The 18,207-nt window shown below is 38.0% G+C and overlaps 1 protein-coding gene across 1 annotated transcript; it reads left to right on the top strand.

Moving 5' to 3' along the window:
• The first annotated feature begins 6,724 nt into the window (after nucleotides 1-6,724).
• Nucleotides 6,725-17,675, top strand: blm (BLM RecQ like helicase). Its single transcript, XM_020935123.2, is given in 23 exon segments — nucleotides 6,725-7,081; nucleotides 8,137-8,197; nucleotides 8,279-8,756; nucleotides 9,005-9,140; nucleotides 9,545-9,645; nucleotides 9,723-9,837; nucleotides 10,694-11,021; nucleotides 11,024-11,324; nucleotides 11,661-11,837; nucleotides 11,919-12,037; nucleotides 12,165-12,278; nucleotides 12,436-12,534; nucleotides 12,921-13,069; nucleotides 13,145-13,251; nucleotides 13,376-13,536; nucleotides 14,260-14,455; nucleotides 14,533-14,723; nucleotides 14,801-14,945; nucleotides 15,065-15,264; nucleotides 15,615-15,810; nucleotides 16,007-16,129; nucleotides 16,911-17,133; nucleotides 17,392-17,675. Coding segments are annotated over 23 exon segments (3,990 nt in total). The 5' UTR covers nucleotides 6,725-6,986; the 3' UTR covers nucleotides 17,567-17,675.
• Nucleotides 17,676-18,207: the final 532 nt, after the last annotated feature.

Below are 18,207 nucleotides of genomic sequence, written 5' to 3'. Positions count from 1 at the left end.
GAAATCTGAGGCTCAGGATCCTGCAGCCGATCGAAAGCCACGTTAGTCTGTAGCCTACTGGTCTGCTCCGGTGTTTTACAATCAACACAACAGGGTAAGTCTATACAGCAATTATCACCTGACAAAACTGCATTTCTCATGATCTCCAGGGAACTGCAGAGTCGACATCAGTGTCCAGTGTGTTCAGACGCAGAAACCTGGATACAAATGGTAAACGAGAGGATTATGTTTATTCGGCGACTGTAATAGAGATGCTTGTCAGTATCTTTCGAAGCTTTTGCTCCAGGAGTTGAAAGTGTGATTGTGGATGTGACAAGGCCTTCAGTTCACACCACAGTGACGTGGGTGACACCAGCATCACTCGGACCCCTCACACACCGAGCTGTTTCTGTTGCAAAGAGTCTGACGTCAGCTGACTCCTGTCCACCTTTCGTCTGCTCAGAGACTTCAGCCATTATAGGAAATGTTTTCTCTCATGGTGGCCAAGCAAGAACCTGGAGTGTTCTATATAGGCTATAATATATAATTTATGAATAATTTGACTTTAATGAATGTATTAATAACTTTGATAATTAAAAGGCACAGCTGAGGCAAAATAAATTTAGTAACACCTCAGGTCAAAAGAGCCGTCATGTTTCAAAGTCACGTCAAAACAATCTTTTCACATCAGTGTCATGTCAAGGCTGTCATCATCTCTTACCCCCTAATTAAAACCAGTGGAAATACTGGTATAACAAGAAACAACATGTAACACACGCACAATTAAGTCTGCTCTACTCACGCAAATGAGAGAACTTTGTTGAAAATTGTGTGCCAGGGTGTTTCTTTGAAAACGAGGTCAATAGGTTCAACAAAGCCGAGGTGCCTGATTTTACAAACCATGAAAGGAGTAAATCGAAATCAATCTAACTTGTTCCTAGTTCTCACAAAGCTTTTAACACTTTGCAGGTACTCATATGTCACCTTTAACCCTCGTCCAAATATATACATATGCGTGTATATGGATTTATTTATTCTCATTTATTATGGATTTATTGACATTTTGGGTGTTTTTTGTTTTAACGTTCTGTGTTGTTCTGTGTTGAAAAATATGTTGAAGGGTTGCCTTTCTGTTAGGTAAGCACCTCTCTCCTCGAGTTTGTCTGGGTGTGAGAGGACGTGTGTGTGGTTGTGTGGCCGTGGCTGATGTGTGAGTGTGTGTGTGTGTGAATGTGTGAGTGTGTGAGATGTGTGCGAGTGTGTCCGTGCATCCGTGTAAAGATTGTGGGGGTTACATTTACAAAACACTTTTTTTGTGTGTGTGTGTGTGTGTGGGTGCATTCATTCCAGAATTTTTGTTGTTTCTAAGTTCCAGGATAAAGCACAATAAAAGTCACCTGCCTCTTGTAATGTACATTATATATTATCGTCCCGCCCTACATTCCTTTCCTCCTGCAGGAGTTTTGCTGACATCATGAATGAACTGTACTGGTATTTTTAGTGGTGATTAATGTGAGTCCAAAACCAGGGCAGTCAACCAGAGAACAAGAAGAGCACAGCCAACAGAAGCTGGAACTGTATTGTCACACCTCTGTTGGCAATTAGGACCTAACAAAACAAATAAATAAGAAAGCATGGGTCTATAACACTAATCTTAAAACATAACAAATAAAAATAATGTTGCAAATGAATCTACTTAAAAAACATTCAGGTTTCTTTTCTTTTCTCTGACTTTTACTTAGCTTCAAGAGAAAACACCTGTGTAAGTGCCTCCAGTGGGGCATTCACATCAGATGTAAAGTCATAACATCAAATCTTTAAATACATGTTTTATAATGAAGGCCCTATAGGAGGTGGGGCGCAGTGTTACTGATTTTAACTAGTTGTTGTGCTGTTGTACTAATAAAATCAGTTAGTGAGTGTAGGCATTTTTCCAACTAATTTGACTGTTTAAGCCAAGGGTCTCCAACCTGCAGCTCGGGAGCTACTGCTAGCTCTCCACCTTCGAAGTAGCTCGCCAAGGGATTTCTGAATTATATGTATTGTGCTGAATAAGTCTGTTTTGATTAATGAAATGCCATTTTGTGCTCTACTATGGATAATGGTTTATGTTGGTTTATGTTTTATGGGCATCTAAATATACCTCATCTATGGCTCTTATATTTACCCCTAAAACCAGTAGCTCTCTGGCATTTTCATTCTGTAAAGGTAGCTCACCGCAGTAAAAAGGTTGGAGACTCCTGGTTTAAACATTTTTACTTTATGCGTATAGATTTATAATTGTAAACTTGTTTAATTTATGATAATGAATTTATGTCAGAACGCAAACAAATCTTGTGTATAGGAAAAAAAAAGAGTTCACTTACTGTGTATCTGATGCATGAGACTGAGATCAATATTGGTGCATTCGTACAGAATGTTAAAAAAAATCCATGTTTGTTATAGAGCAGCATAGACCCCGTGTTCCTGTCGATGGTCTAGACTCTAATCCTCTGCTCATGAGTCCTCTTCTGTTGGTAATGATTTTGTTAGGTGTGAGGCCGTCATCGTAGCACAAGCTTAAGCATTAATCTAATCTGAATGGAGTTTGGAGATAGTAAACAAGCTCTACAGGCAAACAATACCTCCACCACACCTCATTCACAAGGGGTTTCTATATTGCAGCGCGATAATAGACACATGACATAAAATGACCTTGTTCACTCAATAGAGTTGCCTACCATAGAAAACAAAGAACCTGTCCTGGTTTGTGATCGTGATTGTCTCAATAATAATTTACACCTAAGAGCAGAAAATCAGGTTAGGAATATTCATTTGATCTTTTTAGGTGATTATGTTTGTCGTTCATCAGATAAATACAAGTTACAGTCGAAACACATGAAGGTAATACATCTGGATCAGTGGTTTAAAGTAACAAAGTAAAAGTGGAAGTAAAAGTATCTGTACTTTAAAGTAAATAAGCATAAATTAAAGTGGATTCTTTTTACTTTTACTTCACTACATTTGAAAAAAAGGTATTTGTACTTTCTACTCCTATACTTTTTTAAACTAGACTGAAAAGTAAAAGTATTTTTTTATTGAGTCCTGCTATAAAGGCTGAATTAAAACTGCTAGAAAAAAAAGTTTGATTCAATTGTTTCTGTTGAACAAATCTTTATTAAAATCATTACATTTGAAGCCTTATAAGACCTCAAAATCCTTTTACTTTTTACTCTTTAAGTACATTTTTAATACTGTTACTTAAGTAGGTTTTTCAAGAGATACTTTTACTTTCACTTGAGTATTTGTTTGCTCCAGTATCTGTACTTAAGTAGAGTTTCATGTGATACTTTTTAGTACTGTATAGTAGTTTTTTGCTCCAGAAATCCATTCCTTAAGAAACAAAACTGAGTATTTCTTCCACTATTGATCATGATAGAGATGGAGAACAAATAATACAACATATTTTGGCCTCTTGGATATTCTTCTCAAGTGTTTGTTTAGTTGAGACATTGATGTTTATTATGTTTATTTCTGTGTCCTCATCACAATGGCCGGTCCTTTCCATTGGCTCACCTGTTGTGTGCTGTAAAGGTCAGGTGATTCATGCTTTGGGCGAAGGCAGATGTGCACTGTAGATGGGCAGAATCAGACTCTTATATTTGATCAGTCTGTGTAACTTGAGCCAGGCTGTAATCTATGGTTTACCTATGGACGTCTGTTGGTATTTCATGTTTCATTACGTTTAAACATCTAAAGGGCTGTTATTACACTAGTTTATGATCTGTTATAATGTTGTTTCCTCATCAGAAACATACCCAGAGTTGTGCTTTGTTCCAATCACTTTCACTTCATTTCATCTGTGCGTATTTAGGTTGAGTTCTTCTCTCAAAGAGAAAACACTCTGTTACAACTTGTGATGTCATGTGATAATACAAGAGGTGCTCCACTGTGTTTTTAAACTCACCACACCTTCACTGAAATCATTTAGATAATTTCAATCCTAGAATTTCATATCTCTCCTGAACTAAAGGTAAAATGTAGCTGCTTTATGGCATCATGAGGTGGAACAGAACATTTTGAGCTTTGGAGAACACAGTCAAATAATGCAGGATTATTCAAACTTGTGTGAATTAAACCAAACAAAACTCCAGGTAAGTTTTTTGATGAGGTAATAACAATATAACATGGCTAAAAGCTCACAAGAGTCAATTTTGCCTAATATATGACCTCTATGCAAATGTGTTTTACTTGGAATATTCTACAGTTTGGTATTTATCGTATCTATCTGGAGTCAAGAAGATGATGTTACTGTGGAAAGGCAAGCTTGCTCAGCATGATTTTCAAGGTATTTGTGAGAAATTTTGGAATTTGAAGAGTGGAGTCTATAGGTTAAGAGGGAGAAGGCATCTGAAGGTTCTGACCCCCATGGTGACAAAACCTTGTAGAAACCCTAACATTAAACCAGTATCTCTTTGTGATTTGTTGATGTCAATTTCACTATTAAACAAATATTATACAGCTTTTTATCTGGGGGTCATGAATGCCTAAAATGGGACTAGTTTTTCTGGTCTACGCCCAGATGTACCCCTTTCAGCGCCATATAGATTCCTCTCCTACGTAAGACTGTGACGTCTTAGTGTGCAGTGATTACCCACAGCACTTCGTATCGAACCATAGTAACTGAGAGACAACCAGCTCTGACAAGCCCTGTCTCGTTGGACCCCTCTGTTTGCTGATCCAGACCATCCAGTCCCAGTGGAGTGTTCCAAACTCAACATGGTTCAGTTTGAACTGTTAATTAGCTGTTGGACCATAAATGAGTTGCATATTTGGGAGAGTGCAGCAGGTGATTCCATAGGCTAATTTTCAAATAACAAAGGTCTTATAGCACAAAATGGAGCACCACCTTTGGAAAAATAGACAAGTTGGAATGTTGGTGGGAAAGGACTGTTTGCTTAAATGACGAAAATGTATTTTGGAGTTTACAAACTGCATTTTGTTATTGTTGATTTATTTATTTATTTATTTGTCTATCGTCATGTTTACTACTACTATTACTATTACTATTGTTGATTAGTTTGGTGACTTGCTTCTGTATTAAACATATACTCCGATTCAAACATTAGTGCCGTGCTTTCTGGCAACTTTGTTATGAGCAGGATCCTGTTCACACAGAAATACCTGGGGTTCAGAGGGGTACAAATGATTCTGCCCTGTTTCCGTCAGTGCTCAATTCTCTGAGGAGAAGTGGTTCTCACACAGTCCACTCTCAACCATTCTTCGTCTTCTTCTCCTCTTTTCTTTTGGATGTTGTCGTTATGGAGATGTGTCTAATTAAAGAGAGAGCTTTGGATGTATTGACGAACTGAGATCAAGGGACACCTCCCCCTTTACCTTCCGCCAAGCGTCGTCATCCAGCTCCAAAACGGACAGAAATAAAGGCTGTCATTTACTGAAGCCGTTATTATTGTTGATCCATGGATAATTGTGCATGTGCGCACTCTCGCTGTAAACCCTGAGTGACCTTTCCAGAAATGAGGCGGTAAACATCTCCTCAAATCTCTCTGAAAAAAATATGATTACCCTAGAATCAAATATCAAGTCTTTAATTAAAATACACATCGTTTCCATAGTTACCAAGAGAATGGGCACAAAAGGCTGGGCTCCTCCTAACAAACATTATGTAACATAAGAAGGATTCTGAATGTTTTTATGTTTGTTTTTTATAACGTGTTATCATGTGAGAGAGCATTTTATAACTGCCTATTGAATGACTAGGCTAAAAACATGAGGTGTAAGATTCAATGCGCTGTTATGTCATCATCCTTAATGAGGTATTGGTGTTAGCTAAGGGCTGTTACACTTTATTTTCCTCTTTATCAGTTCAGGTAAGGTAGTCCTGACCTTAAATATGATTATGGCCAGATATTCTTAGATCTTTTCAATAATCAAGTGTGCCTTCAAAAATTGCAAACAAATGAGGCTGGGCAAAGGGTCCTTAAGACGACCGAGGATGCTTGAGGTGGACATCATGTGCCCTTCACCACACTCAGTGGAGGTGCCTTTGGATGTTTTGTTGTGATGGAACAGTTAGTCCTGTGGTAGTGTTTGCCTTAGACAATGCAGGTATAGTGGAACATCGCCCCCTTGTGTTCATAAAAGCAGCTGCAAGGTTCCTAAAACTAAACGCATAAGACAAAAATAAATAAATAAATAAATAAATTCAGGACATTTAGGCATAAGTCAAAATGAATACCTAATAGCCTATTGTTCAAATTGCCCCAGGCTCGCAAACAGCCATGCACCTAAAATGGGATTTTATTTTATTATTATTATTTTTTAAATATATATAAAATACAAATTTACATTTAGTTTACTAAAGAAACTAAAGTTGTTGCGTTATTATGATTATTATGATTATTATGATGATGATGATGATGATGATTATTAGTAGTAGTACATATTTCTTAAAATGTATTATTATTATTAGTAGTAGTAATAGTAGTAGTAGTAGTAGTAGTAGTAGTAGTAGTAGTAGTAGTAGTATATATATTTCTTAAATTTTTTTGGTATTATTATTATTATTAGTAGTAGTAGTAGTAGTATTAGTAGTAGTTGTTTTTTTTTTTTTTTTTTTTTTCACAAATGGCTGTTAAATTTCTATTACGACTTACCAAAGAGATACAAACCCCAAATCGGCAGTGATTTAATATGAACGACTACATTACCCAGAATGCACAGACTTCCTTCCTTTGACCAATCAGCCGGTGTCTTATTGATTAGGCGCAAATTCTTGTTTCTGTTGTTTTCAGGATTATGCCCATCGTGTCTCTCAGAAGAATAAATGATGGAGTTTAGAGTTTCGTTGTGAATGGATAAATATTCGCAGACCTGAGGACGGGCGCACGCGGTTAAGCCCCGTGTCACTGTCGCGTGTGCTCTGGAGCGCGCGCTATGCTAACAGAAACACCCGGGGTTTGTGAAGAGAGCTAAAGCTACAGCAGCTTTAGCACACAGCCCGGGCCATGGCGGGGATACCTCAAAATAACTTACAAGAACAACTCGCAAAACACAGCAGTGCGAACCAGAGCAAGCTGTCTTTGTCCAAACCTAAAGCGGGGTGAGTTTTTGTGATCCACTTATTGCATGCTCAAGTTATAGGCAATGTTTTGTTCTGGTTAAGGTGACCAAACATCTCTATTTACCCAGGACAGTCTCAGCTTTGAGCCCCGTGTCCCCTGTCCCAGCAGATTTAAACAAAACCAGTGATTTGTCCCAGTTTTATACAAGAAATTACTCAGGTGTCCCTATTTTTGACCAATTTGATACCTGCCGACAGTAAAGAGAGGCATGCATTGACATTTGTTGAGGTAAAATATAGAATAGTTGCTTAAAAATGACCAAAACACACAAAAAATGACTATACTGAATGGCCGAGTGCAGAACAATTCTCCCTAATTACACACTTAATTACAATTGTATTATTACCAATCACCACAAACTGAGAGTGTTCCAGTTTCTGATTTTGGACTTTGGATTCTGGCCACCCTAGTCCTGGTATTGATTTGTTCAGGAGCTTCTCTCACTGTCAGAAAAGTAGAATAAAGCCAAATCTAGCTAATGTTATTTACTTACATGCTACAACAGAAACATTGAAAACAGTGGACACAGTAGAGCAGCTCAAATGAGTGAGATGTGCTGCAATAAAGATACTACAGCCTATTACTTAAATGTGTTATACAGTCTATGGTGAGTGCAGATACAAATGTTGTCAAGCAACCATGGTCAAATAATTCCAATGAAGCACTGGTTATGAACACGTCCAGCTCAAAGGAAAGCTCAACAACAGAATATGCAGTGTGGTGACAGTGTCTGTTCTGTCCTTATGCAAGACACTTAACCCACTTTGACTAGTATGAAACTGGCTTGTGCATAAGTGTTGGTGGTGGTCAGAGCAGTGATGCCGCAGATTGACAGACTGGCTACTATCAGTCTACCTAAGGGCAGTTGTGGCTACATTAGGACGTTACCACCATCCAGTTTGGGGTGAATTACTATGAATAATGCACTGTAAAGCAATTTGAGTGTGTTGAAAGGCAGTATACATTCAGTGCATTAATTGTATAATTAGTATCTTGTTATTTAAATCTTGTTTTTTTTTTCATATACATTTAGAAGTTTTAGTTTCAAGAAGAAGTCCTCGACAGGAACAACAAAAGTGGAAATACCAGCAAAGGTAATAATGCTTTCCTGTTTTGTTAAAATAAACACCCATGTTAATTTAGAATCTAAGTGTGTTCTTGCTTTTTCTTTAAAGATTGAGAAGTCTCAAAATGCCAAAATCAACAACTTCTTTCCAAAAAGCAAGTTGGACTCCACTCCATCACCGTTACAGCCCACTGTTCCTGTTAAATCAAGTGACCCTCAGCCCTCACTTCTTGATGCTTCATTCCCGATGGATGACTGGGATGATATTGACGATTTTGAACCTCCTGCGAAATCAAAGAACAGCCCTGAAGTGTCGGGACAAAAACGGCCTTCTGTTTCAGCCTTAACTGAACTGGAAAGACAGAGGTCTGTCACACCACCCGATACGACAAAAGCCCTGAATTCTGCTGCCAAAATGGACGAGGAACCAGTCTCGCCAGCTCTCAGTGTTACTGAGGACCTTTTCGATTATGTGATTGATTCTCCAGTGAAAAAGACAAAACCACGTCCTGGTGTTCGTAAGCCTGTTGTGAGCGAAAGTGAAGAGGACAACGATAATATGCCAGAGCCCACTGTGGCTGTATCAGGTATTTTTTATACCATAGAATTCCAATTCTGTTAAAAAGTTGTGATGCAGTGAAAGGTTAGATAGAAGGCATTTACTCAGCTCAGTGCAATTCTAACAGATGAGATAAGTTTATTAATATAACTAGCAGATTATTGCATTTGGTTAAAAATTACACTGCATCCAAACATTTTAAACAACATATAATAAATTAGTAAGCTGTTAGTATCTGAACACTGTCTTAAATACCTGTACTTTTGTCGTCTTTAGACAATACGAGTAAACCTGCTGCAGCTAAAGTTATCGAAGTCATGGACGACTCTGAGACTGACGACCATTTGGATTACGTAGCTCCATCTCCAAGTCCTGTGAAAATCCTGCCTGATGTCACGAAGACATCTGAAAGGTTCTTATTGGTTTTAAAGGTTCTATACGCAACGTCTCTGGTTTGTCACTTGCTTGTCTTCATGGAGATGTTGTTCCTTTGCCTGGAAAGTTACCCAGTATAGCATTAAACACTTATCTCGCATTTTTTACAGGTATTTAACTGAAAAAATTACCATACAAACATTTATTTATACAGTCACTGGGGTCGCCTCTTCACAGATCTGACCTGTAACTTGGGTTGGTGACATCTCCTTGGAGATACATGGGTTTATTAGTAGAACATTCCAGCCCAAAGCAACGACATCTCCATACAAGCAGGTGGTGGACCCTCTAAGTTATGCGGGGGACCTTGAACCTACACATGAGCCAATTATAACAATGTTTTGAAATATTGTACACACTCACAAAACCTCTTTTCCCCAGCAGACCCAAGGATGTTGTTAAAACTGGATTTGAATCAGTTCAGCCTAAAAGACAAAGTTCAGTTGTGTCAGAACCCACTGAAGACCACTCAAAAGACCAGAGTCAGTAGATACTTCAGTACCTATAATATGTTCCTATGATCATGTTCATTGCATCTCTAACATATTTTTCCCCACAGACGACGAGCTGTACAGTATTATGGAATGCATTTGTTCCCTGGTGGACACCATCCCAGAGCATGAACTCATCGCTCTGTCCTGTGGTAATGAGCTGCTGATTAAGAGGGCGCTGAGGTGGGTGCATGAAGCGTGTGAGTGAGAGTGTGCTGTGTTCGGATTGCAATCATGTTTTACAGCCTTTGTAAGTGGAGGGCTCTCATGTTGTAAAGAATATGCTTTGATTATTAAAGGCCATTGATGTCATAAGATGAGCAATGTATAGATATTGACAACAATATATGCCTTGATTATTGCATCATGTCAGTAACAGCTTTCAGACAATATTTTTAAAGTGAATCAAAAATAAAACATGCCTGTAAGTGGTTTGGGACAGCTTTCAAGTATAAAACAAAATGAAAAAAATCATTTTTAATAGATTTAATTGTTGACATTGGAGCTCAACAGTGACCGCCACCCCTGATTGCGGAATTAAATTTCTCATTCATTTTTCACGTAGACTTTCTGAAAAAATAAAATAAATAAAAGTCTTAAACCTTTCTCTGGGCTAATCAGTTATGTGGTATCTAATGACCACAATACCTTTTAATTTTATTTTATAGAAATGTTATAAATTGCTAAGTTATTGAAGCATTTCGCAGAATCTTGTGCTGTGTTATGGATATTATGTATATGGATATGAATATTAGCACGTAGCTGATTAACCTCTGTTATGTCTTTTAACTCTTAATATTAGATTTTTTTTTTTAAAGGCTGAAAAAGAATTGGAGCATGCGGTCACTGTTGAGCTCCATATACTAGATATTCTAATTTTACATTCATACAAACCAATAATCATGAGAGATATGTGAGATATGTATTAGCTATGAAAACATTGACAAACTGATAAACATATTGAAGGACATTTTCCAGGCATCAGTAAGATATCACTTTTCCGCATACCTCAGCCTAACTTTTTTTGTGTATTTTTCAGGAAAAGAATTATTGCAACTGGAGGTGGTCGGGACACATTTCACAGGGCCCAACAGCCAGACAGTACTGTGCTCTCTGAGTCCAGCTTCAAAGACACATCTCCAGTCAGCAAACCTGTAAACTCTGCTCCTGTCCAGTTTAAGAGATCATCTGTCATCTGCGTAGACTACGACTCTGATCCTTCTGACACTGTTATTGAAGCCAAACCTCCACAGAACAAAAACAAAAGACCAGCATTTGTTGAAGAAGAAATCATATGTGATTCTCCATCTACGTACAGGCCCTCAACGCAGACTTTCCCCAAGAAGTCCAGCATAGATTTAGAGAAGATCCTGATCTCTTCTTTACTCCCAAGAAGCCTTCAGGTGTCACACAGAGCAATGGAAAAGGGACAGAGTCAGAGATGGATAGCTTTATGCATGATGATTTTGGAGATGACGACTTCGACATCGATGATCTGAATGACTCGGACATACCAGAATATTTTGATGAACCACCAAGCTCCTCTGTGTCTGGCCTCAGTTCTAGACCTGTAAATAGTATTAAAGAGGGCAGTGCAAGCAAGGCCTCATGGGACAAAAAAGCCCCCACACCAACTCCACCACCGAAGCAGGCTAAAATATTTTCTCCAGGTAAAAAAATGTTTCCTGTGGTTTTTGCATAATGCTTTCTTTTTTGCTGATTTATTTAAGACCTAATTAAGAGGCTTGGATTTCCTATTATTTTTAAAGGACCCATATTACTCTATTTTCTGATCTGTTATAATGTTGTTACCACATTAAAACATGCTTGGAGTTATTTTGTTTTGTTTCATTCACACATGGTAAATACTTGTAGCATTTTGAGCTTTAGCAATGTAGACCAAACACAACTCCAGGTATGTTTTTGATGAGGTAACAACATGACTTCAGTCTCAAAAGAGTCAATGTTGTGTAAATTGTGTACATTTTCTTTTTTTTTTAATATAGAACCCGCTTTCAGAAACCCAGCCCATGACCGGTTTAGAGGCTACAACTTCTCCCATTCTCAAGAAATGATGAAAATCTTTCACAAAAGGTTTGGGCTTCACCAGTTCAGGTTCAACCAACTGGAGTCCATCAACGCTACTCTTCTGGGTGAAGACACTTTTATTCTGATGCCCACCGGTTAGTAATTATTATTTACAAAGCCCCAATGTAACTGCAAGAGCATAAATGCCAATGTTTTTGTTTTGTTTTTGTTTGTAGGTGGTGGTAAAAGTCTGTGCTATCAGCTCCCGGCCTGTGTCTCACCAGGGGTCACAGTTGTCATCTCCCCTCTCAAATCTCTCATTGTAGACCAGGTTCAGAAGTTGACAACTTTGGACGTAAGCATCATTTTACTACGCTACAATATAATACAAGTTGTATAATACGCAATATAATACAATGGTGCAAAGGAGAAAGTGTCTAAAGGACCCATAATCACATAATTTGAAAATGATGCTGTTTTAGATTCCTGCCACAAGCTTAAGTGGAGACAAAAATGAAAGTGAAGCATCAAGGATCTACATGCAGCTGTCCAGAAAAGATCCTATTGTGAAGTTGCTTTATGTTACTCCTGAGAAGGTAATAAAAAATACATGTATACTTTCACTTTGGCTTTGTTTTATCAGTCTAGTCATAAAAGCTCAGAAGCCAGTGTTTTCTTTGTTTATTGAAATAACATTAGGTGAATATGATTAAAATGTTAAAATGAAATAAAGACTGTTTTCTTTTCTCCAAGGTCAGCGCTAGTAACAAGTTGATTTCCACTTTTCAAAACCTTTATGAACGAGCGCTGTTGAATCGGTTTGTTATTGACGAAGCTCACTGTGTCAGCCAGGTTTGTACATAAATTATTAATAAAACTTAACTTACTTGAAGGTGCTCTATGTAACTTTTTGGTTGGGGATCCTTCACCTGCTTGTTTCTATGGATATGTCATTGCTGCCAGGAATGTTCCACAGTATGACATTAAACAGCTCTGCCTTACATTTAATCAATTACAGGTGGTTTCATAGATCAAAAATACCTACAAAAACAGGAATTCTGATCTGTAACTTGGTCTGTTTTAGTCCTCATGAAGGTAGAAAGGTTTAATGCCATACTGTGAAAGATTCCAGACAAAGCAATAACATTTCCATGGAGAAAAGCATTTGACAAACCCTTTCAGAAAAGTTACACAATGCACCATTAAGAGCTTAAAATTAACATCTTGTATTTTTTTAGTGGGGCCATGACTTCCGTCCGGATTACAAACGGTTACATGAGCTGCGTATAAAATTCCCCAACGTTCCTATGATGGCTCTTACAGCTACTGCCACTCCTCGAGTCCAGAAAGACATTCTGAACCAGCTGAACATGACCAAGCCACAAGTGTAAGTCTCTTTATTTAGGATTACTGACACATTGTTCAATAATTATTACTGTTTCACGTATACATTTAAATACAGGTTTACGATGAGTTTCAACCGAACCAATCTCAAGTATTCTGTCCTGCCCAAGAAGCCCAAAAAGGTGGATGAAGACTGCATAGACTGGATCAAGAAGCATTATCCACGTGAGTTTGTCAAAAGTGCCTTTGATTAATTAGAGTGCTGTTCTCTTAGATATTTCTCCGCAGGTTTAACAGAAAACCTTTTAATGAAACACGAGCTGCTGATTGATTTTACTTTGTATTGTAGGTGATTCAGGGATTGTGTACTGCCTGTCCCGGAATGACTGTGACGCTCTGGCGGAGAGTTTACAGAGAGCAGGGATCATGGCTCTGTCGTATCACGCAGGCCTCAGTGATGGAGACAGAGAGTATGTGCAAACCAAGTGGATCAATCAAGATGGCTGCCAGGTGAGATGTGCTGGTAAAGGAGACCTATTATGCAAATCATGCTTTTACCCACATTATAGTTGTTTCCTCTCAACATTTACTCACCTCAAGTTGTATTTGGAGTAATTTGTGCATGTTTCACACTTCAAGACACCATATTGCAGATAAGTCCCTGTTTTCACTGGCACCGGGATATGCCCACTGTTCTGTACTAACTTTGTTCTCCAGTTTTATTTTTGATGTGTGATACGTGCAGGATTTGGTAGCGTTTTGTAGTCATTTTGGTAGATAGAGCAGAGAGAGAAAAATCCCGCACACAGTCTTACTTGCAAAATGTTTCACTTATTAGTACAAACCGGGCAACGCACTAGGTCTTCATCACGCAAAAACGGGTAGTCATTTTGGTACAAATGGAAAAAAAATGTGCTGCTCTCTAGCATGATCTGTAGTTATACACAGGAGATGCCTGTTTGGTGTTGTGATGATGTTTGTGGCGACGTCTGCTCCCATTGGGCACCGCCTTTTTCTAACATAGAAGTCAGCGTACTTGTTCCTTTTGTTAAGTTGTTCTAGATCAATGTTGCAATGTAAAATGTGGAATTTATAACATAATGATCCACGGATATCATAGATTATAGATAAAGGTCTTCTTTAAAGCTATTATTTATGCTGCTTTTTTATTTATTTGTAAATTGCACATGTAGACTCCTTTTAAACACCATATCTTCATCTCTTTTGTGTTAGGTCATCTGTGCCACCATTGCCTTCGGGATGGGTATCGATAAGCCTGATGTGCGCTACGTCATCCATGCCAGTCTACCCAAATCTATGGAGGGCTACTATCAGGAGTCAGGAAGAGCAGGCAGAGATGGAGAAATTTCCCACTGTATTCTGTTCTACTCGTATGCTGATGTCCACCGCATCAAGAGGATCATCGGCAGTAAGCCACAGATTCATAAAAGAAATGAGAAAATAAAGGACTTGGATGTAATATTTATGTTTCTGTGTTTTAATTAGTGGACAGGGAAGGAGACAGACATTCCAAGGCTACTCATTACAACAACCTCCAGAGCATGGTTCAGTTCTGTGAAAATGCCATGGAGTGCCGCAGAATTCAGCTGTTGGCTTATTTTGGGGAACTGAACTTCAACAGGAACTTCTGTAAAGAGCACCCCGATGTGAGCTGTGACAACTGCACCAGACCAAATGTGAGAATGCAGGACTTTAATAGGAGTATGCCATTACATTTGTAAAGCTATAGCTATAATGATGTATGCCTTTTCAGCAATTCAAGGTTAGAAATGTGACTGAAGATGTGAAGCACATTGTGAGATTTGTCCAGGAGAAATGTGAAAAAGTTGGACAGAGATACGGCAAAACCTCAGGGCAAACTCGGCTGACTCTGAACATGCTGGTGGACATTTTCGTAGGTAATGGAATTTTGAAATCTAATGAAAAGGCAGTTTTTGTGTGCCGTGGATTGCTTGATCTATGACCTAATGCTGATCAAATGAACAAAAAGCACTGGTTTACATAAATACTCTTTCAGGTGCTAAAGCTGCTAAAATCCAGTCAGGGCTGTTTGCAAAGGGAGCAGCTTACTCCAAGCACAATGCGGACCGTCTGTTCAAGAAACTAGTTCTAGATAACATCTTGGTTGAAGATCTCTACATCACCAACGGGGGCCAGGCTGTGGCTTATATATCGGCTGGTCCGAAGGCCATGAACGTGCTGTCCGGACACATGCAGGTGAGTGTCTGCTCTCAGTTCGCCATTCTAATTAATAGTATACGAGTTAAAAGCATTTGCAAATGCTGTTAAGTAGGGCTGCACAATATATTGCATGTTCAATAAGTGCAATTACGGTGTCAGATTTGATACTGTATTTTTTTGGTATTTTTTTAAGTATAAACCTGATCGAGAAGTATTTGGAATGAGAACTATGAACAGAATCTTCTTTTTTTATACATAAAATCACAAATCTATATGGATTTGCAATACTTTCAGATTTGTTTTCCCTTCTGAAAGTTATGCATCTTTTGAAAAACAAAGTGTGGAGACTGGAGACTGTTCCTCTTAACTTTTTCTATGGTCTTCAGGTGGACTTCTATGAGACTGAGAGTGTGTCCAGCATGAGAAGACAGAAGGCCGCTGTGACAAAGAGTGTGTCCAAGAGAGAAGAGATGGTGGAGCAGTGTCTGAAGGAGCTGACTGATCTGTGCAAGGAACTGGGCAAAGCCTTCAGCATTCACTATTACAACATCTTCTCTACAGCTGCACTCAAAAGGATTTCTGGTGATTAACTTTAATTTATTTATTTTAATATTTGTTTTGTCTTTGAGTGACCTGAAAAACGCTATATAAATAAAATTAATAATTATTATTCTTATTGTTCACTGACCAAAATATGAATACACATTATAATAACATTTAAGACTGGTCTGGTCTAAATAACATTTTATAACTGTTGCACTTTCTGATGTTTCCACAGAGAAGCTCTCCTCTGATCCAGAAGTCCTCCTTCAGATTGACGGTGTAACTGAAGATAAACTGGAGAAATATGGAGCTGAAATCATTCAAGTTCTACAGAAGTACTCAGAGTGGCAGCTTCCTGGTATGACACATTTCCTCAAACACTCATGAAATATTACCCTATGTGTGCACTCTTAGCAATTAGGTTAAGTTAGTTTGTACTGTATGCAGTTTGCCATTTGTAATAAAAAAAAAAACACATTGGAAAAAATGTGCAGAAAGCCGCACCAATTATTATATGACGTTGCCTTGTAGAGGTACCATAAATAATTAGGCAGTAGGGACTGACCTTTCTTTATTTTTTGGTCATCCAATTGAGAGTTTCAACATCCTATTATATGCAATATTTGTGAACTTTTTCCTATTAAAAGAAATGTAATAATAATCATTTTCACCATATAAAACATACAGATTGATAGAAGTTTAAACTCGAGAACTAAAACATCTCAACAATCAGGGTAAAAACAGAAATGTGTTGAAACTTGTGCCAATGATTACAAAAATACAGTTCAAGATGAGGTCTGTGACTTTTCTATTTCAATATTAAATCTGATTCCTAAGGCCCATTTGCCCAGTTAAGTACAATTAAGTGTACTACTCTTAAGGTCCTATTGTACTTTACATTGACTCTTGTGAACTTTAAGCCATTTTATAATGTTGTTACCTCCTCAAACACATACCTGGAGTTATGTTTTGTTTCATTGTTTGAGTAACCCTGTATTATTATAGTCAGTTTTCTTCTCCAAAGCAGAAAATGCTCTGTTCCATCCTGTGATGTCATGAAGCCGAAGTTTTCAAGCTACCTTTACCTTAAATTCAGCAGAGATTGTCAATTTCACGTTATTTTTATTTTCTATTTAAAGCAGAGGAACAGACAAATGCTGATGGAGATGGATGGATAGATGCGAGTCGAGGACGCACAAACTCCAACTTTAACTATGACGACGATGATCAGGACGAGGACGCAGAGTCCTCCAGTTACTTTGGTAAAAAAGCTGGGCAGGGCCAAAAGAGGAAAAAGGCTCCGTTCTTCAAATACTCCAAGAAGCGAAAAGGATACAACAGCTCTGGTGGAAACTCCAAAGGGTGGGTTCTGTTCTCTTTACTGTCTGCATCTGCCTTCTGGGAAAGAAAAAGTCATCTGTCTATTATTTCCTTTTAACAGTATATGTATGAATAAAAATACATACTAATCTAATTTTGCTAGTACATTTTTTATTTTTTTTTTTATCCCGTTTCAATTTATTTCTGTAATGCTTTACTCTCAAGTGTATGAGTTTCCATAATTAGACAGCAAAATAATTAACTCTCTCTCTTGTGTGCATTTTCTTCATATGGATCCAGTCGTGGCTACAGCTACAGCAGCAGCAGCAGTAACAAGTCATATTCCAGCTCCAGAGGGGGGTCCCGGGCCTCGACTGGAGAAGCCGGAGTTAAAAGACCCGGCTTTTTAGCAATCCCCACTCCACAGACTGGTGCACGACCATTTTTAAAACCTGCATTTTCCCGTTTCACGTAGGGTCTGTTCAATAATGTTCTATTTATGTATATAATTGAGTTTGTACATTTCATTTATATTGGGTTATTGTATATTTTTCTATCTAATAAACCAAAATTTAAGTTTGGCATGACTTGAATCATTATTGCACTCAGGGACATTTATGTGTATGTATGTATTGCTTTTTAAAGTTAACACAGGTTTAATGGTTCATCTGGACCACACCAGGCACTTGCTTAGATCAGTGGTTCCCAAAGTGGGGTCCTGATAAGTGAAAAATCTTTGCTTGGATTATACCGAATGTTAAAAGTGTTAAACTGCACAATTCAAATTCTGTGGAGACTGGACTATTTTGGAAATTACAATTTAAAATTTGAATTAGCTCATTATCCACATGACCTGAAATAATATCATTTTTGTTTTATAGTAGTGAGATTTAAATGAGTATTGGTGAATTGTGTCTGTGATAATTTTGCAACCAAAATATATTTCCATTGAAACATGAAAAATTAAGGGACTGATTGAGACGTGTTATGTTATTGAGGTGCCTGGTACTGGATGTGGTATTCCATAGTGTGTGTGGTTTTTTTTGCACAGCCCAGCGTTGCATAATGGCACATTTGAAAACAGTGCCCACCAACCATTGCCTATATGTGTCGTGT

Source organism: Boleophthalmus pectinirostris, unplaced genomic scaffold, assembly GCF_026225935.1.
Source record: "Boleophthalmus pectinirostris isolate CB_2022bp ecotype Guang Dong unplaced genomic scaffold, ASM2622593v1 HiC_scaffold_2, whole genome shotgun sequence".
Taxonomy (NCBI): domain Eukaryota; kingdom Metazoa; phylum Chordata; class Actinopteri; order Gobiiformes; family Gobiidae; genus Boleophthalmus; species Boleophthalmus pectinirostris.
This window is presented reverse-complemented; position numbering and strand designations above follow the sequence as displayed.